The sequence below is a fragment of the Microtus oregoni genome, unplaced genomic scaffold (genome assembly GCF_018167655.1).
Source record: "Microtus oregoni isolate MIOR12 unplaced genomic scaffold, Mior012 000105F_ref0000443, whole genome shotgun sequence".
NCBI lineage: Eukaryota > Metazoa > Chordata > Mammalia > Rodentia > Cricetidae > Microtus > Microtus oregoni.
This window is the reverse complement of record NW_024544720.1, coordinates 2701320-2727735: the sequence shown is the minus strand read 5'-3', so window position 1 is coordinate 2727735 and position 26416 is coordinate 2701320. Positions and strand designations below refer to the sequence as shown.

The window sequence follows — 26416 nt, the reverse complement described above, 5'->3', positions numbered from 1 at the left end:
ACCTGGGCAATCACCCAAAGTCTCGTTTGCAATGTTGAGTCAACCAACTTTGGCTAAGGCCTAACATAACTGAAGGCAAGGAACTTTCTTAGAATTATCCTACCCTGTCTTGGCAAGATAAGACAATCCTGTTTCATATCTTTGTTAGTAGTTGAGGTATGGGCTTTTCTTAACACAAAGGCCAGTTTTGCCAAGAAGACAAGCTCCCAGTGGAGTGTCTTTGGTGCTCAACGTTCTCTCGGGAGTAGAGTGGCATTGCCAGGAGTGATTGTGTCTCATTGGCACAGAATTTTAGGTTAGATTAAAGGCCATTTTCTACAGCTCTTCGAAGAGGCTGAAGATTATACTATCTATACTAAATATAATCTCTATGTATCTAAAAGACCTGATTAACCTAAAAATAAATATGACAAACATATAATTCTCAATACCTATCTAACTTGAAGACTAAGAGAATAAACAACTGTGCAATATATGAAGACAATGATCTTCAACTGTAAACAATGTCATTACATATCAAATGTAAACAATGTTATTACATAAATAGTATCAGAGGTAGAAATGTACATTGTGATATGGTAGATGTATCAATACAATATAAGCATACTCTTATACAAAAATAGAGGTAGGAACACTCACATTTAATATTCAGTATATCAATATACAAGAAACAGTACCAATACAATTTTCTAAAAACAGTAAATCACAAATACCAATCATCCCATCAAACCAGTTAATCCCCCCTCCTTTTTTTTTTGAAAATACCCCTAATTTTATAAAATATCTCCCCATCCCCTCAACCCTAAACCAACCACTAAAAGATGTCCCTAACCCTGCGGGCAAACTGTTGGGAGAGAGGACGTCATCCTCTAAGATTGCTTCTAGCTGACATAGGGGTGACGTTCTCCTTAGGGGTTCCTGTGAAAGCAAATGATGGTAAAATTTTTAAATTAACCTTTGACCTAAGAAAATTGTAACTAGTCTCTGAGCGTTTTGAGGTTTGGCCAGAGTGTTGTCAAAAATGTGCACCATTCAAAATTGTCTTGTGCAGTTGGTACCAAAAAACAGGTCTAATATTAGCGTTTAAAAAATATTTATGATGTCATAAAAACCAGATTGAGTTGATGTTGTGGGGCCCCATCTTCATCCTGGAAACTTCAAAGATTACTGTAGGAAAATTGTTTGTTATGGGAAGTTTAAACATTAACAACAAAGACATATACTGACATATAAAGAAACACAGATATGAGGAAAGGCAAAGAAAGTTTATCAAGTATATAATTATTCTTATTCTGTCACATTTTATGGCTCCTTACCTGAGACAGAAACTCTAAGATATCTCTTATCAACAGGCTTGGAATTGAAGAGGGACTGAGCCATAGTCCAACTTCAAAACCAGCTCTACATATTTATAAAGAAGTGTTTAATAAGACATATAAAAAAATCAATACTTACAGAATGTATAAAATTTTATTGTTGATCCTTAGTGGGTCGTAACTAGTTTCCATCCATCAGTAATTAAATATTTAGGGTCCCTTAAATTCTTTGAAGATGAGTATTTTTCTGTGGAGATAATAAAAAAGAACCCTGCCCCCAACCTATCTGTATTTTTTACCATCAGTTTGCTCGCCATCCATGTGAATGAATTGTTATTTATCTTTTCCAAGTGCTTCTCTTCTTTAAACCGAACCTTTAGTAATTTTGACGGTATCCACAATTTTTCCTCACCTGTGGAGACAAGAGCAAAACCCCTTCCCCAACGCAGCACATCTCCTGGCTTCCATTGTGAGGTTAGCACATCCTTGAAATAAATTGGTTGATTTAGTAGACTTTTCCATTATCCAGTTTCTTTTTGCAGCCATTGTTCCCTTCTCATTAGCGTTGAGAAAATTCAAGGTTAACAAAGCATTATGTAACCTATTTCTGGGGGTGTTCTCCACCCATTTCTGTTTGTTCAACATATCCTTTATAGTTTGATTTCATCTTTCTATGACTGCTTGACCTGTAGGATTGTATGGTATACCTGTAACATGTTTGATATTGTAATAATCAAAAAACCGTTTCATTTTCCCAGAGACATAAACAGGACCATTATCTGTCTTTATTTGTGTTGGTATACCCATGATAGCCATGACTTCTAATAAATGAGTGATTACTGAATCAGCTTTTTCTGAACTTAAAGCAGTTGCCCACTGTAAGCCTGAATAAGTGTCAATGGTGTGATGAACATATTTTAATTTGCCAAATTCTGTAAAGTGGAACACATCCATCTGCCAGATTTCATTCCTTTGGGTGCTCTTTGGATTAGCCCCTGTAGGCAGTGGCGTTTGGTTATAGAAAGAGCAAGTAGGGCATTTCTTTATAATCTCCTTAGCTTGTTGCCATGTAATAGAAAACTCTTCAAACCTTTGTTATTAACATGATGCTTTTTATGAAATTCAGAGGCTTGTAGCACACTACCAATCAATAATTGATTAATTTCTGCATTACCTTGTGCTAGAGGACCTGGCAGACCCGTATGGGATCGGATGTGTGTTATGTACATAGGGCAAAGCCTGTTCCTGATCAAATCTTGAACCTGGATAAACAATGAGGTTAGTTCTGTATCATCAGGTATAAATTCAGCAGTTTCAATATGTAAAATAACTCTTTCTGCGTATTGTGAATCAGTAACTATATTAATAGGTTCTTTAAAATCCCTTAGCACCATAAGAATGGCATATAATTCTGCCTTCTGGACAGAATCATAAGGACTTTGTTCCACCTTACCCAAGTCTTTTGATTTGTAACCTGCCTTCCCTGATTTATTGGCATCAGTATAGAATGTACGGGCTCCAGTTATTGGAGCATCACGGACGATTTGAGGAAGGATCCAAGAAGTTCTCTTTATGAAGTTAAGCCTCTTGCTTTTTGGATAGTTGTTATTAATGTCTCCCAAAAAATTAGCACAAGCTCTTTGCCATGGTTCATTATCTTCCCATAATTTTTTTAGTTCATCAGCAGTGAAAGGCACTATAATTTTTGTTGGGTCTATGCCTGCTAGTTGATGAAGTCTCAACTTGCCTTTTATAATTAACTCAGAGACTTTTTCCACATAAGTTTTTAGTTTTTTACTTGGTTTATGTGGTAAAAAGATCCATTCCAAGATAATATCATCTCTCTGTATTAAAATTCCTGTAGGAGAAATTTTTGATGGTAGTATGACGAGAATACACTTGAGCTCTGGATTTACCCTGTCCACATGTGTCTGTTGTAATTTTTCCTCAGTCATTGTCAGTTCCTTTTCTGCTTCAGCTGTTAATTCTCTGGGACTGTTTAAATCTTTATCATCATTTAAGGTTTTGTTCAAATGAATTATTAGATCAGGTGTTATCCCAATAGCTGGTCGTAGACTGGAAATGTCTCCTAACAATCTTTGAAAGTAGGTGATCTCTCCTAATTTGTGCCTTTTGTGTCTTAATTTTTTGCAAACCTATTTTATAACCTAAATAACTAACAGAATCTCCCCTTTGAATCTTTTTAGGAGCAATTTGCAATCCCCATTTAGGTAAAAAGTATCTTTATTTCTTTAAACAGTCTGTTCAAGGTATCCATGTTTGAATCGGATAACAAAATGTCGTTTATGTAATGATATATTATCGATTTGGGAAATTTTTTGTGGATCATTTGTAATGGTTGATTCACAAAATATTGGCACAGGGAGGGGCTATTTAACATACCCTGGGGGAGGATGGCCCAGTGGTACCTCCTCGAAGGTTGAGAATTGTTATAAGTAGGCACTGTGAAGGCAAATTTTTCTCTATCTTCTTTTTGTAAAGGTATAGTGAAAAAACAATCCTTTAATTCAATAACTATGAGAGGCCATCCTTTTGTTAATAAAGAGGGCAAAGGAATTCCAGATTGCAGAGGGCCCATAGGTTGAATAACCTTGTTGATAGCCCTGAGATCTGTCACCATTCTCCATTTACCTGATTTTTTCTTAACCACAAATATAGGAGAATTTCAAGGGCTGGTAGATTCTTCTATATGTCCAGCATCTAATTGCTCTTGTACCAGCTGTTCTAAAGCCTGTAACTTTTCCTCGGCTAAAGGCTATTGCTTTGTCCATATTGGTTTCTCAGTCAACCATTTTAGGGGCAAGGCTGTTGGTATCTCTGAAGGGACATCAATTGCTTGTTCTTGTACAGCCCGAATGGCCGGTTTTCTCCTTTTTTAATATCTTTTAGTATTATTCTCAGAAATATATGCTCTAGAATTAGCAGGAATGTTAATTTGAGTATTCCATTGTTGTAATAGGTCATGACCCCATAAATTCTTTGCAATATTGGCTACATATGGCCTTAATTTTCCTATTTGTCCCTCTGGCCCTATACATTCAACCCATCTTGTGCTCTGCCTTACTCGAGATAGGGTTCCAATTTCCAGGAGCTGAACATTTACATTCTGAAGAGGTCAATATGGATGCCAAGATTCTGGGGTAATGATACTTACATCAGCACCTGTGTCCAGCAGGCCAGTAATAAAAATGCCATTTACATGCACTCTCAGCTTAGGTCTTTGATCATTTATAGAAGTTTGCCAAAACACACATAACTCATCTTTCTGATCATTATTGCTTGTAACAGTAGGCATGGGGCTTCCTAATTGTCCTGATGAGGCACGTTCTCTGCAGAACTGGAAATGACTGAAAAATATTTGCCATGGGGGCCTGGGAGGGCAGAGCCAAGGCCGGATTGAATTAGATGTGGATTGTTCTGCCTGAGGAGTTAAGAGTGGTTGGGGAAAAGGTCCCTCTGTATCAGACCAAATCTGCTGCTGTGGCGGCTGTGGCTGACAGGGAGGGGTTAACGTGCTCTGGCCCAAGTAAGTCTGGAGGCCGCAGGCTAGGCATAAGGGCCCCCGAGGCTCTGTGCCTGGAGTGGGGGAAGGGAAAGCGAGCAGGGAGCCCGCTGTGAAAGCTAAGCCCAATCAGGCTTGCTTGCAAAGGCTGGGAAAGATTGAGCTTGCCCCCCCCCCCCACCCCGTGCTGGGGCGGGGCGAAAATAGCCTGACGCTGAGTGCCAAAATGTAAATGAATTCAGACAGATTGTAATAATATATACAACTTTAATGGGGAAATAGACTTACAGGACCACAGGTTCCCATGAACGACCAGGGAAGCAGAGAGAGCGCATGGGCTCCCGCTGGCTGGGCTCCCGCTGGCGCTGGCCCGATTTAGAAGTAAACATTTGCCCGAGGCGAACACGCCCCCTAAGGGGCTGGGCTTATCCCTACATCTACTTTTGTGTGTTGATCTTACATCCTGAAGTAGCTCCGCCCCCCCCCTTATTGTTCAGACAGACTGTAGAATTATTTTCTATTTGATGTAATTGTGGAAATAACCGTGTCTGGAGACTTTTAAGTTTTCAAATGTTTGAGTTAGTTTTCTGAAACTACAGGGCAGGTGAAGGACTACTCAGGTGACCATTTCCATACTGTGTTGTCTGTGTTCTCACAGAATCACAGTGTCTGTATGATTGTTCCTGGTGTTCATTTAGCAGTTCACGTTTGTGTAATTGTTCCTGGTGTTCTTTTATTAGCTGTTTCATGTCTGTGGGCAAATCTAGCCCATTTCTTTACTAATAATTGAAATTTGTCTCTTTTCTTCTTGAGGTTCTCAGTTTTATTGTTTCAAAGGATGGCCCTGTTTTGTTGAGTTTCCTGTTTTCTGTTATTTTTATTTAAGGCCTACTTAATTTTTCTCTATTAGTAGAATGAGTTAGGGAAGTGAGTTTCTACTGAAGTCTCTTATCCATGTAGTTAATCATGCTGCTTTTAGTGTAGACCTTTGTTCATTTAGCTAATGATTACAGAAACTTGACTTGGGTTCTGTTTTGTTTTTGAGGTAGCCCTTGCAGGTTCATAGACATACCACTAGATCCTATGGCATGCTAAAAATTTAGTTAGAGGCTTAACATTAGCAGTATATCCAGGGAACATGTTATTTACTGTGATGAGCCTTTGGCATTGCAGTTTTTTTGTATAGTTTATTATTTTGCAAGGCAGACCGTTCTTTAAGTGTAAATATTTGTATAATTAAGTACTAACAAGAATATGTTAGTGGTTAATTATTTCCAATATCACAATTTAAAATTAAACCTTTTTTTCTCTTAGAATGACAAGAATAGTCCCCCAAAAGAGGTTAAGTATGAACCCTTTTCATTTGCTGATGGTAAGTGGATGTTCGTTTTTCATTTTGGTTTTTCAAGACAGGGCTTCTCTGTGTAGCCCTAGCCCTAGTTGTCCTGAAACTAGCTCTTTAGACCAGGCTAGCCTCGAACTCAGAGATCCACTGTAGACCAGGCTAGCCTTGAACTCAGAGATCCACCTAACTCTGCCTCTTGAGTGCTAGGATTAAAGGTGTGCACTACCACCACCACCCAGCCTTTGGATGTCTTTTTTTTATTTACACATTGAAGTCAGATGGCATGTTCTACCATATATCTATTTATTCAGATACTATGCTTTTTCTTTTAAAAGTTTGTTTTTGTTTTGGAGAAAGGCTCTCACTCTATAGTCCAGGATGGCCTTGAATTCACCGTGTAGCTAAGGGTAATTCTCAGAGTTATTTCTCTTCACCTATCTTAGCTTCCCAAATATTGGTGGGATAGATATGAGCCTGGCTTAAATTCAGGCTTCTTAAAAAAATAATTTTCCTTAATGTAACTTAAAGTGGTATAGTTATGGGAAATAAATTTAACTGTAGCTCTCTGCACAGTGGCATTTAGTGGGGTCCAGTAGAGCACTCTTTCTCCAGTCCTAACTTGATGATTGTTATTACTTTGAGAGAACATTGTTTGTTGTCTATTTTAATTGATTCCCTTTCCTTTAAGATATTGGCTCCAATAATTGTGGCTACTATGACTTACAAGCAGTGCTAACTCACCAAGGAAGATCTAGTTCTTCAGGTCATTACGTATCATGGGTGAAAAGGAAGCAAGGTAAAAAGTATTGGTTTAGTTAATTAACTACTACTTTATCACTGAAAACCATAGCATTGTTTGTGAATTTTTTCATGCCTTTTAAAAATGAAAATGAAAAATAATTTCCTGTAGTTTTTATTCAGGTGTGTGGGTATTTGTGTATAGGCCAGAGGCCCATGTTGGGTGTTGTCTTGACAGTTTCTTACTGAGCCTAGAGTTAGATAGAGCTAGTCAGGGAGCCCCTCAGCAGTAGTGTTATAGACAGGAGCCAGCATGCATAGCTGCTGCCTGGGGAACAGAGCTCAGGGTCTCATGTCCGTCAGGTCTTACTGAGTGAATCCCCAGTTCTAGTCGTGGTCTCAAGGCCTCCAAGGTTTGCTTCTCTTTTACTTTCAAATTTGTAACATCAGTAGCTGAGAAATCCTATAAACTGTTGCCCAAGCAAAAACATCATGAAGTGGTATGCATTTACATTTTGTTTTCCTATTGTCCAGATTAATATGGCTAGATTCTAATGTTTAAGGGTTTTTGGTTGTTTTGATACTAGGATCAAATCACATTTGCAAGATACCTTGCATACGCTGAGCAAGTGCTCTGAAACAAGCTACATCCCTAGTCCCTTTCATATCTGTCTATGCTTAGACTTGGATTGGTATACATTATGAAGCTTCTGGAAAACTGCATGCTAGGTGACAATGAGGGTAGAAAGGCAGATCATGCGTTAAAAGTAGTGCTGAAATATCTGGGATGTCATGGAAGTCTTTGACATCTTGAACCTACATGGTCCCTAGGGGCAGTCAGGTGTAGTGCTGCGCATCACATTTGTTTCTTCTGCACTAGATCTCAACATAACTGTGTGCTATCTTCTAATTTAGATGAATGGATCAAGTTTGACGATGATAAGGTCAGCATTGTAACACCAGAAGATATCCTGCGGCTGTCTGGTGGTGGAGACTGGCACATTGCTTATGTTCTACTTTATGGGCCTCGAAGAGTTGAAATAATGGAAGAAGAAAATGAACAGTAATCTTCAATTTAGCTATTTATGCCTAGGTGTGATATAAAATTTTTTTGTTATCATTTCTATAATCTTGAGCTCCAAAGGGAACAAAGAACAGAACCAGGCCTGTTTCTTAAAGAGACTACAAAAAAATTACATTTGGGTGCTACCCTGTATAAAGGTAGCTGGATGAGGATGACAGTCTTTAAAAGCTTATATCGTACAAATTCCCCTTTGCCCTTCCAGCTCAAGATTTAGCAGTGATGTTTATTGCACACCTATTTGTTCTTGCATGGTTAATATTCAGTAGCTGCCCGTCCTTTGCCTTATCTAACCAATATTTTTCTAGGAAGGTGGAAAAGGAAGTGTTGCTCTCATCGTGTAACTCAGTGCTGCTGTCCACATCCCATCAGCTGGGTGCAATCAAGTATTTGTCCAGACTGACTGTTGCTGGCTTTTCATGACTTTACAATAAATTGTGATCAATAAGAATACATTTGATTATACACTTATTATTGTGTCTGTAATGTACTGTGATTTATATATTTAATTTTGCATTGGTTTTGTAGTAATCATATGTCAACAAGCTCTCGTTGCTTATTTTTAGAAAATGAGGATATTTGATAATAATAAAGAGGGATTAATGACTTTTGACCCGTCTTTTTAGTGTTAGAGCTTGACTGAAGAGTCAGATGAATTCAACACTATATAATTTCTGCAGATTGCTAATAATCTTAAGCATCCATTTAAAATACAAGGTTTCTTAGGTTGTTATCTCAAAAGAAATACGAAGTTGGACACTGAATCCTGTAATCAGTTTCAGTCCCTTGCTCATTTGTTGTTTGTTTTCTTTCCCTAAGTCTGTATGTCCATCTCTAAATTTAGTATTAGTGATTTTTAAAATTAAGGTATACCTTACCATACATTACCAAGAGTATCTGAATAAGATCAGTCTATTAACCTATTCTGATTAGTCAGTTACTTGTAATCTTTAGATACGTCAGAAACCTTGACTGGTAGTTAAGGAAAGAAGGATTGGATATTACCTAATTGGAGAATATCATGACATCCTAGACCATGTTTTACTGCTCTGTAAAGTATGTTGCTGCCTAAGGTTTCTACAGAATAATGTGTTAGTACTGTGTGATAGGTCAGCATTTCAGGGATTCCACACAGTGGGGGAGTAAACATGGAGTGAGGTGTAGCGACACTCTGTGACCGTAGTGTTTATATTATAACCTCTGGGATGCTAAAATAGTTGTAGAAAGAATTAATTTAGACTTGAGTTTTCAAGGTGGAATAGGCTTAGAAATATGTAAAAAGCCATGTTTTTAGACTGTATTAAAAAATTTAAAAACTATATCATTACCAAAAGTTTGGTTATAGTTTATTTGCTCTAAAAAGACATTCCAAAGACATTCTTTAATAAAGTAGAAATTGGATTTCTACCAGTGTTGTTTTAAATAAGGATGATTTAAGTATTTTAGAATGCAGCCTTGAATGTAAAGGGAGATGAGGCAAAAAAAAAAAAAACAAAACAAAAACAAAAAACAATCCTCACTTCTAATCCCTCCATGTGCCTTTACTTGCCTAATGCACTCAGAGGACCTGTGGAGGCTAGAGCTGTGCTTGGTCCCTGCTTCACTAGGTAGTGGAGTGAGGTTCAAGCAAGAGCACTTACCTAGTAAGTTTGTGCCCAGTAGCCCTTCATCAGTGATGAAATCTTAGCACCCCACAGATGCTGTATGGGAACAACTAGATGACAGTCTCCCCTTTAGCCAGGACTGCACATGCTCTGCTGTCTGGGCGCTTTCACAGACATTTCACTTAAACTGACAGGAATCCCTGGGTGTTTAAGGACTTGAGGGGCCAAGTGATTTTTGTAAAGCTAATGGGTCTTAGACTCTACTTCATTTAAAGTTAGAGGCTGGTAAATATTTTCTGTATTGGCCAAACAGTAAATAGGCTCTCAAGCTGCTGGTTCTCAGTTTGAACTCTTGCTGCTGGAGTAAGCATGGCAGAACGCTTAAACAGGTTGTTTGCTGACTCTGCTTTCTAGCTCGAGAGTGAGAACAGTCTAAGGTTTCGGAAGTGTCATTCTGGGATCTCAGGATAAATCTGATTAAGGAACAACACACAGGAAACTAATTTAGGATAGGACTGTGCTTAACTTCATTAAAAAAAAAAAACTTACAAAAAGTAGTCTGTGATACTGAGGTCATTTTTCATTGGCCCCACCCCACCCTCCTATACTCCAAACTAAGGTTTGAACCAATGTCTGTTCTGTGGTTCTTGAGCCAACTGTACAACAGCTGTTATAAAAGTGTTTATTGTTTACCAAAACCAGTGGACCTCTTATCAAATGTTGCTTGGTAACAAAATCTCATCACAGTTTAATAAAAAACAAAGGAAAGAAAGAAAGCTAACTATTTGTCTCAGTGTCATTAGTTAGACTTTCTGCAAGGTCACTTAATCCAGACTTGTTTAGTGCGCTAATCAGATTATCCGTTGTTGCATGAGCTCCTTCTTGATCTTGCCATGCAACAAGGAGCTGCTTGGCCCTCATCTTCATGTCTTCACTGTCACTCTCAATCTGCCTCATTTCAGAGTCTTTAATTTCCAAGTAAGGAGCCAAAATCTTCCATTGCTCACCAAGTTTGTTAGCAAATAACTCTATCTGTTCCCCTGTTATAGGTTTATCTTGCCGAACATCGGGACCTAGAAGAGAAGAGGATATAAATATGTGCAGTCCTAAGTATCTGGAAGAGTAAAGCTAAAAACCACTGGGTACTTTACAGCCTAATTCTCCATAGGTTACATAACTTCCCCCCCCCCCCACACACTTCATTCAATGCTCAAAGCTATTTTAATTAGAAAGATTTTTCCGTAGATGCTCCCTCTAGCCCTAACTAGTTAGCAGAGTTTAAAACACCTATCTTTATTACCTTTTAAATTGGCCACTTCCAAATTTCATTATACAAAAATATATTTTAAGTGACAATGGTTTTAATTTCTCATGTAAGTGAAAGTAGACCAGAGATAAAATGGTAGAAGTTGAGAAACAGATCAACTTACTTAACATACCCCTTAACAAAGATCCCTTATCTTTTCCAATTTTGTAAACTAAACAAAAAATTTCAATTCTTACTTTCATTTTCCTTCAGTAAAGCATCATTATCTTCCTCATCTTCATCTTCACCTGTTTTTATTTCTTCAGAAGGAGGCTATAGTAAATGAGAAACAATGTTTAAAAGAACACTAGTTTCTAAAGATAAGTAGTTCTGTTTAGATATGTAATGATACAGTTATAGATTTCAGTAATGGACATCAGACCCCGTGACTCATTTTGGGCAGAAGGAAAACTGAGAAGCATGAACAAGCCAGTTTGCAAATACCTAGGCCTTAGTATTATCTAAGGGGCAATAGAAATTTGAGCATGTCTATAATTACCACACTGTAAGAAAACACTGGAAAGTTCTGCCAGAAACCCTACAGCCATTCCTAGACCCTGCCCTTTGAGAAAAGACAGTAACCGGTAAAGAAGAAAACGGATTTAGTTTATTGCAGATATTTTCTGAACACATTTTTAAACTGCATGCTGTTAAGTGAACACTGAGCAACAATCCTCCCCATTCTAAAACATGGTGCTCCAAAGATCACTATTTTTGTGATAAACTAAACTGGTAGCAGTTTTAAAGCAGATAATGTTCACTAAAGGAAATGGGAAAAGATGAAGTATGTTACTTACTGGTAGTTCTTTGGCTAGCTTTATTACCATGTTCTCAAGGTACTCTGGGAGACTCTTAAACTGCTGGTTGGTTGGCTGGAAGAAGTGAGGGCTTCTCCGTGCTAAGAGTCTGAGTGCTCTCCACCCGTAATTTGAATTGTTCACAGCTCTGTAAGAAGAGTTGTCAACCTTGTGACTTACAGTTATCCACTTCCAAAGTTCTTTCCACATGACATGACATTCTGTACATTATTACAAATAAGAGCCCATAGTACCATCTTTATTTCATTTTGCTTATTTTAGCAAGTTAATCTGGCTATATAGAAGAAATGGGAAAAAAGATATTTGGTGAGCTGGTATCCATATCTGTAATACACCTAACATCTGAGTTCAGAGTATTCAAGTTTATGATGTTAATGTAACTAATACAAGTTGAAGGCTTCTAATGTAAAACCTGCACTGTTTAACTTGTCTTAAAATGCTTGGCTGCTGCTAAGGTCTAAAATGTTCCAAATATGGGAAAAAAATCTGAAAAAAGCTTCAGGTATTTTGAATAAGGGTTTTATCTGTGTAACATCTAATCTTTAATTCACTTAATATCAACCTCAATGAATAAGAATGGCTCAAAATGCCAAAAGAGCAAATATCCAGTAGCCAGAGTAGTGATACACTGATGTCAAGAAAATAAGAAGAAAGCAAGGACCAAGGACCTGTGAGAAATCTTAAAGACAGACACATCCAAAAGAATAAAACAGATTCTGTGTAGGGTTTGTTAGGATTTTTGTCTACCCTGCAATCCCCAAATGCACAACTCTGCAATCTGGTTCATTTAGTGCTCTCTTATTAACTGTGGGATATACACACTCAATTCAAGCATAAGAAAGATTTTAGCACAAGATCAGACTGGTGCATATTTTACTTTATTTTACTGATAGGATCTTACTGTTTAAAACAGACTAAGCTCAAACTCAATCCTCCTGCTTCAGCTTCCTGGGTACTGGGATTATTAGGTATGTGCTACCATTCCTACTGTGCATGTGTATGTGTTTAGTTTTTAGACAGGGTCTTTGTAGACCAGGCTGGCCTCAATCTCACCTGCCTCTGCCTTGTGGGTGCTGGGTACTACGTGTATGGGTGTTTTGCCAGCATGACTGTGTATCGTATGCATGCAGTGCCAAAGACAGCCAGAAGATATCGTGTCAAATCCTCTGGAACTGGAGTTAAAGATGGCTGTTAGCCACCATGTGGGTACTGGGACTCAAACCCGGGGCCTCTGGAAGAGCAGCAGTCAGCGCTCTGAGTCATTTTTCCAGCCTATATATGTGTATTTTAAAGATCACTCTCTGGTGCATGGAGAATAGAACACACATTAGTTAGGAGATTGGAACACGGGGCCAAAACTAACCATTTATATCATGTGCTAACGACATGGCTCAAAATGAACCATTAATCTTTAGAATCAGCCTGTGAGATGAGTGGTTACTACTTAGCAAATGAGAAAAGGGACACAGGGAGTATTTTGTTAGAACTAGACACCTGGCCACTAAAGTGGCACAGGGGATGGGAACCTACACATTCTGACAAGAGGGGCTTTGCCTTTTAAATCACAACTCCAAAACACCTACTTAAAAACTGTTGCCGGGCGATGGTGGCGCACGCCTTTAATCCCAGCACTCGGGAGGCAGAGGCAGGCGGATCTCTGTGAGTTCGAGACCAGCCTGGTCTACAAGAGCTAGTCCAGGACAGGCTCGAAAGCCACAGAGAAACTCTGTCTCGAAAAACCAAAAAACAAAAAAAAAAAACAAACAAACAAAAAAAAAAAACCAAAAAACAAAAACTAACTGTTGTCCCATGGGACACTTTAGATAAAAGATGGTGAGTCTTAAAAGTTACCCCAAAAGTTTAAGCTAAGGCAGCAGATGTGGAGGCAGGTGGATGGAACAGCAAGTTAAAAGGCCCGCGAGTGGTTCTACGGATGCCACAACAGGTCTACTGGCAGAGAAGAGTCCTGTGGAGCTACTTCAGTGGAATGACGGGGAACATAGCCTCGAGTGGTTGGGCTGAATGGGTGAGAAAGCGAGGACAGGAACTAAACTGGCAGGAGGTGACAGGGAGGTGTGGGGTGAGAGTCTTCAACTTGAAACAGGTTATTGCAAGTCATGTTACAGTGATGTGCTGTGTACATAAACTCTCCTAACAGCACTACTCTGCTGACTTCATACACTTAATAGCATACAAAGGATTCCCAAGAAACACGCTGAAAACCATGTTTTAACAATGTTCATCAGAACATTACTTACTTATATTCACTTTCAACCATATTTTCAGGATCTGCTTGTTCAATGGCTTCTTCAAAGAACTCCTCCAAAGTTGGCATGTATTCTCTGGTCATTAAAGAAAACAGTGAGCTTCATCTGTAATACTCTAAAATGGCGGTAATATAAATTTTAACAGTATCCATAAGTGCTAATTACAGCTAGGACCTAAATGCAGGAATTCTTTAAGGGAAAAGACTGAAAACTTATTCTAAAATGGAACCATAAAGAAGGTATAGGCTGCAAAACTATTCGGCTCATAGTTCGGCCACTGTTATTGTTACTCTTTCGATGTTGAGTTTCCATTTTTTTTTCTTGTTGAAACTTCTTTTCTTCTCACTTGCTAAAATTTTATCAGCATTTCTAGGTGTTTTAAGCCAAACCATATTTTGCTAGGCCCAATGTCAACCAACCACAATAACCTTTTAGCTTTGATCTCAGCTAAGAAACAGTTCTATTTTACTTTACTGAACATTGAGAAGACTAACAAAAGTTTTACACTTGCCTTGTCTCTGATTTACAGGCTTCCATATTATCAGGACAGAGGTTCCAAAGCCTTGTTAGCTCTTCACTACAAGATAAGGCAGACATAGTTTCATATGGATGGCATCCTTAGTATGTTATAAAACTGCGTATTATAAGTAGTAAGTTTGGGGTGATGACAGTAATTTTCAATGTAAGTATATATTTAGTGAAAATCTCAAATCATTTTTCAGAATCTATTTAGTCGTAGTAAAAAAATGGGGAATTTACTGGAAAGGTTTAGTAACTAGAAGTTGAGCCGCAGTGGCCTAAGCAGTTGTGCTATCCATGACATGGAAAAGATGGCAGAGCCTATAGACAAGCACTTTGGAAGCGGGAGAAAAAAGGATGGCTTCAGTGGTTGCATGAATTTGGTCACTGGAGAGTTTATGTCTCTTTGGTTGTGAGTCTATCCTTTAATGGCTGAGCCATCTCTTCAGCCCACCTGGAGAGTTCTTAGAGTAATTTCAAAATATAAACATACCTAGAACTTAGGAAGATGAATGGACATACTTGCCAATCAGGATTTTCTTGTTGGGCCCTTTGCCTAAGAAGTCTTCTGGGGCTGCTCTCTTCCGCACCACTCTTGTGGGCTTGGTGTCTGATGCTCTGTGAACAAATGAACAAACACATTCTGTGGACAGTAAGTGGACATCAGAAACGGGGGAGTGTATCTGTGGTAAGCACTTGCCTAATGTGCACAAGCCCAGCAAAACAAATACAATTATTGGTTTTGCACTGAATATGAAAGCTTCATAGTATGACAAAACACTCATCAGACAGAAGACAAAAATACCACATTATAGGGCAAAAGACAACATTTTCAACAACACCAACTTACTCTGAGAACTTAACTATATCAAGCTGTACTTTGAAATGTCTTTTTCATATTTCTTGTATCTATTTACCTTTCTTTCACAAAACTTGGGCAGCCTTCATTTTTCCATGAGTTCCAATTTTCTTCAGTATTTAATATATGCTAGGATAAACAAAAGACATTACATCTGCATAAAAGAATATTTTAGAATTATGTTTGGTACTAAGAAAACCAGTGATCAAATACATACCTCTACCATCTTTGAAAATCTTTCTCCATCGGGGGGGTTTTCAGATAGCAGCTGTGATTAGAAAGAATATACTAAGCTTTCAACAACTTTCTGCATCATAGGATGGTTTGTAGGCAGAGAACCAAGAAGTGTTTGTGATCTTGTACCTGAGCTTAACTTTATCCTTATTTTCCTATTTGGGGCTGAAACAAAGAAAATTCTAAATTTCCATTTTTCAATCATGGGTTTGTTGCATGTTGGACTTACTTGGTAGACTGATTTTGTAGTATCTTCAATCCAGAGTGATTGCTCATCAGTTAAAACATAGTTTGAACTAGGGAAAGAGAACATGTGCATGCATGAGTTACAGCATATATATTCATGCTGAGGTTTATTTATGGCACTAAAAATTAACCATATATCAAAAAATTACCAAGAACCATCACAAATGTAAAGAATATGAGAAAATTCTTCCACTTAATCTTGTCAAGGGTTAGACTTCAAGTTGTGAAAGTATAAAGGCAAATAAAACATTCGACTAACTGATCTGACTACAGTAATAAATATTTCATAAATTTAATGAGATAAAAATCTGAGAAAACATTAACACATAATACTCTACATGATGCATATTCAAATAGGCATACTTTTTGTTTGTTTGTTTTTTTCAAGACAGGGTTTCTCTGTGTAAAGGTTCTGACTGTCTTGGAACTCACTCCATAGACCAGGCTGGCCTTGAACTCACAGACCCACCTGTCTTTGCTTCCCGGAGTGCTGGGATTAAAGGCCTGCGCCACCACCGCCCAGTGCATATTTTCCTTAAAACATATTTTAAATACAAACCCTAGAAAAGGTTACTGCTCCAAAGCTATCAACAAATATAGCTAGATTGTCATCTGCCCGGATTTTACCACTGGCTCAGAATCTGCAGTATATATTAAAGAGAGTACAGTAACTGCTGAGCGGTGGCAGTAGTGGCGCACGCCTTTAATCCCAGCACTTGGGAGGCAGAGGCAGGCGGATCTCTGGGAGTTTGAGGCCAGCCTGGTCTACAGTGCTAGTTCCAGGACAGGCTCGAAAGCTACAAAGAAACCCTGTCTTGAAAAACAAAAACAAAAAAACAAAACAAAACAGAGTACAGTAACTTAGTGACTTTCCCGAAAGCTCAAAGCTTGAATTTAAATGTAGGTCTAATTTCAAGCCCTTGATCTTTCTACATCACAGGACACTAAACTTTTAACACAGAGTAAGAAATTATATTTTGGGTGGGTATTGTGCAATTCTGAAGGAGCTGCAGTAGGTGCTGGCACTGGAATATGGATCCAGCAGACAAGAAGACAATGTCCTGTACACAACTCAGACTGCAGATTTGTATGAAAGCAACAGAGTCCTGGCTTTAGTTACGCACAGTACAGGAGGAAATGGTATGCCTTTGGTGGAGGGTTTAGACACAACACACATCCGGATGAGGTATGAAAACCTAAAAGAAGACAACTGTGTGGGTGAAGGGGGTCAGGGCAGAGGTCTTCTCTGGGTCTTATTCCTCAGGAGCCTTCACTTTGGTCTTGGAGAAAGGGTATTTTACTGAGACCTGGTACTTTGTCCTGTCCACGTCTGTACTGCTGGGATTACATGGTGTGTCCCACAGCTGGTTATTTCTGTAGGCGCTGGAGAATGACCTTTTCTCATGCTTATGCCACAATCATTTCACCAACTAAGCTATGCTATCTCCCAGTGCCCAGAGCTCATCTTTGTTTCAAGATTTTCTTTGCTTCTTCCAGTTCTAATATCCCAGATATTAGAGTATTATCTGGGATATACTTTGTGAGAGTATTATCTTTTTAGTTCACAATTTTAGCATGAGACAAATGCCTGGGTGAGGTGATGGAGACCGCCATGCCTGGTACTTGGTAGGAGACATACACTAGCAGATGCAGATTTTGACACTTTTCCTAAAACAAATATCCTACACCTCAAAGTTCCCAACTGGCTAGCTGCCTGCTGCAGTAGAAACTCTTGAGGCATGTAGCTCCGAGTCGCACAGTGGGTCTAAGTCGGTGAAGTGGCTGTGGGTGGAAGCTGATGCTATGTGACTTTGACAACCTGAATTCCATACCCAGATCCCAGGGTGGGAAGAGACATGACTTCTGAAAGCTGGCCTCTGACCTCCACCAGTGCACCATGGCATATGCAATAATAATTTTTAATAAAAACTGTATGTATTTTATGGGTCTAAAACATGAGGAGTTCTATGCAAGGTCTTTCCGTTGTCACTGTTTATAAGTCACTTAATTACACATTAACTTACCTTTTGAATTTGACCTGTCCCTTGAGATATTGAAATAAAATGAGGTACTGCAACAGGATGTGTCGCCGAAAGTTACTGTCACTCAGTTGTAAATCCATCAACTACTCAAAATATAAGCACATATACAAACAATACATTAAAATCGGTATGACTAAAAGTACAAATTATACAATTGTAAAAATGGAAGATTCTGTTTCAAATAAAAATATCTGATGTGAGCTCACTCCCTGCACAAGCCCAAGAACCGAACAGCAATGGTTGTATTTTGACACCTTGGCCATTTCATGCTATGTTGGTGAATAAAAAATAAGCTCTTTGGTCCTGACACCAGGACAACATGAGGCAGAAATGAAACGATGTGAAAGAGTGCCTAACATTTTCCTACTGCCAAGAGCAATGGCCACAGGAAGGTCCCATTGCAAGGAGCACCACTCGTTTTGGAGCCCTGCAAAGTGTCTGCATCAGAGGTGGGGCTGAATCATGGAGCAGAAATTAGAAGGGGAGGGAGTTATTTCTGTAAACTATTTCTGGGCCTTTCCTCTTTAGACCGTAGAGAACACTGCGCCGTGACTGCATTACAGAACAAAGATGGGCTGGAGAGCATTAACGAGGATGCTCTCTCTCCAGCACTCCTACCACCCAGCGGCTTCTACTGGGAGAGGGACTAGTGGCGTGAAGGAGACATTCTGATGATGCCCCCACAGAGTCAGATGAAGCATGATAAATAAAGTTGAAGGTCAGAAGAGCAAAACAGCCAGCCACAGTCCAAAATGGTGATCCTGCCTCCAGGAATCTCAGAATGAGACTGAGAGCTGTCTCCTCCCATCTTATATTCCTCTCTAGTTCTGGGATTAAGGGCATGCACCACTTCCTCCTGCTTTCTATGGCAAGCTAGTGTGGCTACCGGGATTAAAGGTGTGTGTTATTGCTGCCTGGTCTGTAAGGCTGTTTTACTTTTCTGATCCTCAGGCAAGCTTTATTTATTAAAATACAAATGGAGTGCAATACAGCCAAGGATAGCTGAAGACTTTCCATACTTTTATCAGTTCTGTCTTTTTTCTGACCTAGAGAAACCACTGCCTTATTCTAAATGAATGTTCAGACAACCCTAGTGACTGGCTTCACATTCAGTGTTCGAACTTCTATTGGCTCAGCTTCACCAGGGATGTTTCTAAGATAGCCTGCCACAACTACACTGTTACACCTGCTATCTTCCTTCACACTGCTGGTGCACGTCTAAGCTGCACACACTATTGTTCTAATATAACTTCACACTGCTGGCGCACGTCTATGCTGCACACACTATTGTTCTAATATAACTGGCCTCATCTCTCCCACATGAGTGGCATACCAGTAGTCTTCCTCTCCTCTAAACCCCAACTGACTTGACTGGCATTGCAAAAGCTCTGGACTTCAACCCCACTGACAGACATGTCCCTCTACTTTGGGTTTGTTGCATGGCCACAAGTTAGGTTGGCAGTGACCACCCAGTCATTACAGCTCTGGAGTCTTCCTCTCCCAGTCCCCAGTCCCATCCAGGAAGAACAATGCTAACCTCCTATTCCTTCAGGGCTCACTCTGAGCTGCTACCAGTGTGGCTAATACTTCAGTCTTGTTGAGATAGTTCCTTGAACTCTCTGTTCTCTGCTCATCTGTAATCCCACCCTGTTTTTCTTTTGTTTGTTTGTTTTTCGAGACAGGATCTCTCCATCTCTTTTTGGCTGTCCTGGAACTAGCTCTGTAGACCAGTCTGGCCTCGAAGTCACAGAGATCTGCCTGCCTCTGCCTCCCGAGTGCTGGTATTAAAGGTGTGCTCCACCCCGCCTGGTCCCACCCTGTTTTTATTATAATAATTATGGTTTAGTTGTCAGGAAAATTTTTCCTTAAGGCTTTGTGGGCTAGGAAGTATGAGTATTATGTGGGTACTTACATAAGCATTCACAATGTAGTAACAAAACAAAAAAGCAACCAATGGCCAGATTTGGAAAAACTTCCTCTTTTCAACCGTTTTCTTGCCAATTTACTGAACACTCTTTTGTACCACAGTCTGCCACATCTAGCAAGCACACAACTTGAGTCCAACAACTGTAGTCACCCTCTCTATACTAACACTATAGTCCTACCCAGAATGAAAGGGAAAGTGTTTGAACAAATAGATAAATTACACTGCTCGGCAGTGTCTCTACTCAAATGTCCCAAGGGGAATATCTTTGTTTTACTCAGCAATCTTTCTTTATTCCTTAAGGTCATTTCTCCTGTTCCCCACAGCAACTATTTCAATAAACCTCTCTACTTTCCAAACACTACTTACTACTCCACCTCAATTTTTATTTGCCTTCAATGAGAAAAAAATTCAGCAAATTTGAAGTTATTTAATTTCTTGCTTCCTCCCCAAAGTAAAACTTAGCTGTATCTAGATATGTGTTCTCATCTGCATTTTCCTGCTTACCCCTGCTTCTTGACCTCTCTGCTCTCCCTTCCTTTTTCTCAATCTCTGCTTAAAATTAAATATTTCAAATGTTCATAAGGCATAAAGAGTTCAATATTCACATAACACCACCTAGTTACTTGTTCCACATTGCTTAAAAAAATACATTCTGAAACTGCTGAGTCCCTACGGACATCCATATTCCTATTCCCTTCTCCTGCCATGGTAACCATTCCATGTATTTGGTGATTAGGATTCTTATGCATATTTTGTAGTATTAATACATATACAGGCATCTATACACACTATACAGATGTATTTAAACTGTATCATTGTTCTGTAATTTGCTATTTTTACACAACACTGGGTTTGAAATCTACCCACATTAATACATGTAGTTTTAAGTTCAGGGACTAGCATTTTTTTTTCTGTGTTTAGGATAAGTTGTAAGCACTTTAGTCTATGTGGACTGTACAATCTCTGTCACTCATGCAAAAGCAGACTACACTGGCATCGAACTCAGAGACTCACCTGCCTTTCCTTCTCACCATCACCCTCTAACTTGCTATTTCTGACCTATGAAGACATTTATTTCTGGGAACTCAGCTTTGCCTTTTGGTGTTCTCTTTTTATATTTCACTTATCTTGCTTTGTGCTTGCAGCAAAAAGAGTCAAAACATAACTCGTGTGCCACTTTGAATAAAACTCATTAAAATGCAAATTAAGATCAAAAGGGAACTTTAAAGCCCTTATTTTTAACTATATGAATAATAAACTGCAAAATCTTTTTATACAAAATAAATTCTAACTTAAAATTTAAAATATATATACTTGAAAGTAATCAGGAATATTATTCTAAGTGAGTCCACTAGGTGACTTAGTGGAGAACAGCTTTGTAATCAAATTCGTCCTATTTGTTCAGTAAGAAACCAATTTTAACTATAACCAAACTAAAAAGTGGTTCTACTGAGCACGAGTAGATTGTGCATGTTCAGAACATCCCCACACGTAGTAGAAGGAAGACGGTACCTTTTCACTTGTTAGAAACTTCGCAAAGTACACATGCTCTCCTCCTGTTTTCAATTCTTCCATTTTTTTCCTGGAGGCTTGAGTATCATCTAATTTATAACTCTTAAACACAGCTAAAACTTCTTCAGAATACTGCAAAGAAAAAAAATTAGTGTTCTTTGACATTGTTATAAAAAATTAAGAGTGATTTTCTGGATCAAATACTTAGAATTTACTCCCAGTTAACCTATGTATAATGTAAGACATATTTTTAAGAAGGCATAAAAAATTTTCAACAGGCCGGGCAATGGTGGCGCACACCTTTAATCCCAGCACTCGGGAGGCAGAGGCAGGCGGATCTCTGGGAGTTCGAGTCCAGCCTGGTCTACAGAGCTAGTTCCAGGACAGGCTCCAAAGCCACAGAGAAACCCTGTCTCGAAAAACCAAAAAAAAAAGAAAAAAAAATCAACAGCAATACAGGTGTAAAAAATGTTTCTGATGAGATTTCATAATACTGCAAAAGCAGGGAATAAACACTATTCCTCAAGAGAACTATAAGACTTTTCTAACATTCTGTAAAATGTCAAGAGGCAAATAAAAAAAGAAAGGTACATCTGTTCAAATCAGTCTCTGAGACAAAAATCTGAAGCTACTGAAGTGTCTCCTTTATGACTGCAGAGCTATCTAAACAATCTCATCCGAACAGCACCCAACAGTGTGAGTGTATTCACACCAACCTGTCATCTGCGGATGACTGGTGCCATAGTGCAGAACCTACTGATATCAAGAGCTGATTGTATATAAAAAATTACCACTGAATGCTTTTGCTGAGTGTTAAGATGTTATCGCATTCTAAAGACTCATGTTTATATGGACTAGTGCTGCACTTAGACTTCATCAGAGAAGCATCTTATCACAATGGGGGATGGGGTAGTTGACGTAGAATCTATGAAGTGGCTACAATGTGAGAGTAAGTGGTAGTGGAGTGTTCAAGCCCAGGGAACATAGTGGCAATAAGGGCAGAAAGACGTACAGGTCAGAGGATGAGGGAAGATATGCAACAAAAAGATGCCTTCTGGATAGGACACACTCAAGACCTCATAGGTAACCTCAGTTGTGGTTATCTGCATAAGAACTACATGAGACTGGGTCTGCCAACACTTGGTCATGAATTGGGGAATGCCTGTCTTTGGCAGCTAATGCTTGTGGGGTAGGAGTCATTTTCTTAAGGGATACAGCTACTGATTCCCTGCCACACTCTGGTAAGAACTCCTCCCATATGCATGCAAGCAAATTTAATTAAACTTAGTTGGGTCAGATGCCAAAAGAAGACATGAAAGCGGGGAGAGAACTTGCAGAGAAGGAAGGGTGTGAGGGTGTGTGTGTGTGTGTGTGTGTGTTTGGTGGGTGATAGAAAGGAATGGGGTAAAAATGCCTAAAATTCATGTACTCATTTCATGTAAGAAAACTGTAAGAAATTTTAAAAAATTAGCAGTAAAATCAATTGTTTAACCAGCTATGGAAACCTCAAAAAACATTTTATGTGCTAAGACTAACAAAACAATGAGAAGATAATTCCTTGTAATTTCCTCACTCACCATTTTAACCTCAATATGGATGGTTCTATTCTCTAAACTGCATAAAAATCAACATAGAACATGCACCATGTTACTTTAAAATTGTTTACATATATGTATGTATACATATATATACACATATACACACATACATATATATGTATTTTTTTTTATCACAACCTGCCATTTCTACAAGACAAATATGAGGACTCTTTTAAAATGGGGTTAGCAAATGTTATTTAAAGGAGCAGACAGCAAGTATTTGGGGCTCTGTGGCGCATATGGTGTCAGTTCCAAGTACTCAACACTGCCACACTGCAGAAAAACCATAGATAATGAAATCCCCATGGTTGCAGTCCAACAAATCTCTTCACAAAGAAGACTGATTTTGCTTGCGGTTGCTGTTTTATGAACCCTGTCTGTCGACAGGAGAGACAACAACTGGACAGAGCGGCTCCTTCCAAGCCATCTCCCTGCTGTGTGCTCTTCAAAAAAGACATCCAGAAAAAAAATCATCAATTTATGTAGTCAGCAATTATTATTAAAAATAAACTCTCAAGGCTTTAAATAGTAACTTTTAATCCTTAAGCCACTTAAAAACTCTACTACAAAATCAGCAGTTAAGAATCGAGTCACAATTTAGTTTCTGTATATTATAAAAGGGTATAAAATCATCAGAAACAGAATTCTATAGTGAAGAGTATTTGGGCAAGTCTAGCTCTGCCATTATCTGTGAGCTATCAGCTTTTGAGGTCTATGACTGGTAACTTACCTTGAGAAAAGTTTTCCAAGAAATCTTCTCATAGCATTGTACTGGGTTCCTGAAGTAATCCTGAAGTGACCAGAATTTTCTATATAGGTTGTAATCAATTGGAATAGAGCTATAAAATAAATATTGTATTAATTCACTTAACTTGTTTTATAGATACATAAATGCTCTTTTGCTCGCCCACAAAACCTTTTTGAAAGTTCACAAAAGGCTTCTATCCCCTAAAAAGCATACGTTCAGAAATAATTAGGCAAACTTTTATAAACAATATGAAGGGATTTGAAACCTTTGTATACTGGTAGAGCTCCTGAATTTTGACTAAATATATGGCTATTTAAAATGAAAGAGTAATGATTCTTGATCTTTCTTGTTGCTAGGAGTGGCCATGTGAAATTAGTTGGAAGAAGTCATATGTACAATATTTAGACCATGTTTTACCATCTGTCTTTCCCTTTCCTGCTGGTGCAGAAGTAAAAGTCGCAGTGAACTATATTACACTACAGGAAAAATGGCTAATATATGCTGGGAACAGAAGTCAGGAGAAATCTGGGTTCCTTGACTACCCCGCAAGTACTATCCTACTATTCCTGGAATGCCTCTTTCTAGACTTAAATCAATTTAAAAGGATAACTAGCTATCCACTCTTCTAGGAAGTGAGACAAATATATAAGAAACAAATCAAGTTAGTATCACAAAAATAGGCCTTTTCTCTAGTGACTTCATTATGTCATTACTAATTCAACTTCCAATCTGGCTACAATACTATTTAGGACCAGGGGATTTATCCTAAGAAAAACAAAAAGTTATCTCTAGCAGAGAGAATCATACAACCATTTATATGCCCATTTTTGTCTCAGTCACTTGAAGATCTAAATATAATTTAATACTTGACAGCAATAGGAATCTCCTGTTTATTTAAGGTTCAGCGGTCAAGAGTCCTTACTGCTTTGCAGAGGACAGGAGTTCAGTTCTCGGCGCCCGTATCAGGCAGCTCAAAACTGCCTGAAACTTCAGTTCTAAGGGGCTGGACACCTCTCTAGCCTTCAGAGGACCCTGCACTCATGTGCATATACCCACATACAGACACACATACACATAAATAAAAAAAATCCTGTTTTTAAAAGGATCTTTGGCTTTTATCTATCTTTCTGTGTGTGTTTACAACATGTGTATCTACGTGTATGCGTGCAGGTGTGTGTGGACAATGGAGGACACCTTGGGTGTAGTCCTTGCCTTCCATCTTCTTGCAGGCAGGTGTTTGCTGCAGCATACAAGGTTAGCTGGTCTGTGAACTTCTGGGCACTCTCTTGTAGGAGCTCTGGGAGTACAGATGTGCGCTGTAGTGTTTGTTTCTACATAGGTTCTGAGGATTCAAACTCAAGCCCTCACAACTGCATCTCCTTACCTTCTGAAGAAGTATTTTATTCAAGCTGCTGATTATCATTTCCAACCTTCTTTAATAGGCTTGGTGGGGAGGTGCTTTACAGAATCAATTACACCTCTTTTCTGTGGTGCTGGGCCTCAAGATCGGCACTCTATAGTACAGTATACTATAGTATAGTACAGTACTTTGACTTTGAGATATACCCCTATCTCGGAGTAAATTTTGAAGTAGTATCAACATACTAAGAAACTTTTATAGTTTGGGCATGAAAATGTCTCCTACTTGACCGTTGTATTTCCCACTCCTAGATGTTATTTTTTCATGGCTAAATGAACTGCTATTTTGGTGTTGAGAATTAAATCTAGGGTTTGTATCTGCCAGGCAAGAGTTCCACTGATCTATACCTCCTGCTCTCTAAATAAAATTGAAAGAGCCTATACACTGCATACCACTTTACTACTTTTACTATTCTATAAAAACTTATGAATTTACTATTTACACACACAGACACACAAAATGTGGAACAGGGAATTGAGCCTAAGATTCCCCCCCCCCCCCCGCCCCGTTCCCCTCCCTTTCTTCTTCTTCTTTTTTTTTTTTTAATTTAAAGATAGGATTTCCAGCCATATAATGCAAAGAGAGAACTGACTTCTCAAAGCTGTCCTTGGACTTTTGCACCTGTGCTGTGGCACATTCAGCATGTAAATACACACTAAACAAACAAACATAAATCTAAAAGTAGATAGACTCATTCACAGGAAAGTTGTTAAAATAGGATCAGGCATACTTTGGTTCTTGGATCTTCCTGTCTCAGGTTCCCAGCTAGGAAGATAGGCCTGTGCCAGTGGGCACGCCTTATTACATTTGTAAGCAATAACAAGTAAGAGGTAAGAGTTACTATCTAAAATAGAATGTCTAAAGAAAGATGTAGTCGAGCAAGACTGTAGTCCCAGATATTTGGATAAGGTGAGACAGGAGGATCTCTTGATCCCAAGAGTTCAAAACCCACCTGGCCAACAAAGGAAGACTCCAACACAACACCAACAATACTGTAGAATGTCACCTAAGTATCTTAAGTGAAAATACTCCAAAACCATTTTTTTAAAAATGTAGAATGATGTTGTTATCATTATCTTGAGACAGGGTCTTGCATTACCCAAGCTGCCCTCAAATTCAAGGCAGTCCTGCAGCCTAACAATCAGATTCTGGGAGTACAGGTCATACTAGTACTCCTGGTTCCACTGAGCCATTTATAGAATCTTTATACATGCATTTTAGTATAAAAACATTTATTCATTAATTGAATAAAATATAAAATAGATTCCATAATATGAATTCATGAGTTATAACAATATACTTTGTAATCCAGC

General features: G+C 38.7%; 2 protein-coding genes across 6 annotated transcripts in view; one reads left to right on the top strand and one right to left on the bottom strand.

Annotated features, from left to right (window-relative positions):
- The window catches only part of LOC121443338 (ubiquitin carboxyl-terminal hydrolase 14), a 44577-nt gene extending 33783 nt beyond the window's left edge, over window positions 1–10794 (top strand). For 2 of the 5 annotated variants that reach the window (XM_041645061.1, XM_041645057.1), the window contains 3 exons: window positions 6154–6211; window positions 6873–6980; window positions 7838–8613. In XM_041645061.1, coding sequence (XP_041500995.1) covers window positions 6154–6211; window positions 6873–6980; window positions 7838–7989 — 318 coding nt within the window. In that variant the 3' untranslated portion in view covers window positions 7990–8613. Of the gene's footprint in view, window positions 1–6153; window positions 6212–6872; window positions 6981–7837; window positions 8614–10656 lie in introns of those variants that run through there. The other 3 variants (XM_041645060.1, XM_041645059.1, XM_041645058.1) reach the window with 3 other exon arrangements.
- The window catches only part of LOC121443337 (THO complex subunit 1), a 42300-nt gene continuing 26159 nt past the window's right edge, over window positions 10276–26416 (bottom strand). The window contains exons 10-21 of the mRNA XM_041645056.1: window positions 23666–23774; window positions 21338–21469; window positions 17881–17981; window positions 15840–15906; window positions 15594–15644; window positions 15435–15505; window positions 15040–15135; window positions 14510–14575; window positions 13990–14073; window positions 11711–11858; window positions 11111–11186; window positions 10276–10680 (exon numbers count right to left, since the gene is read on the bottom strand). Of these exons, the coding sequence (XP_041500990.1) occupies window positions 10385–10680; window positions 11111–11186; window positions 11711–11858; window positions 13990–14073; window positions 14510–14575; window positions 15040–15135; window positions 15435–15505; window positions 15594–15644; window positions 15840–15906; window positions 17881–17981; window positions 21338–21469; window positions 23666–23774 (1297 nt within the window). The 3' untranslated portion in view covers window positions 10276–10384. The remainder of the gene's footprint in view (window positions 10681–11110; window positions 11187–11710; window positions 11859–13989; window positions 14074–14509; window positions 14576–15039; window positions 15136–15434; window positions 15506–15593; window positions 15645–15839; window positions 15907–17880; window positions 17982–21337; window positions 21470–23665; window positions 23775–26416) is intronic.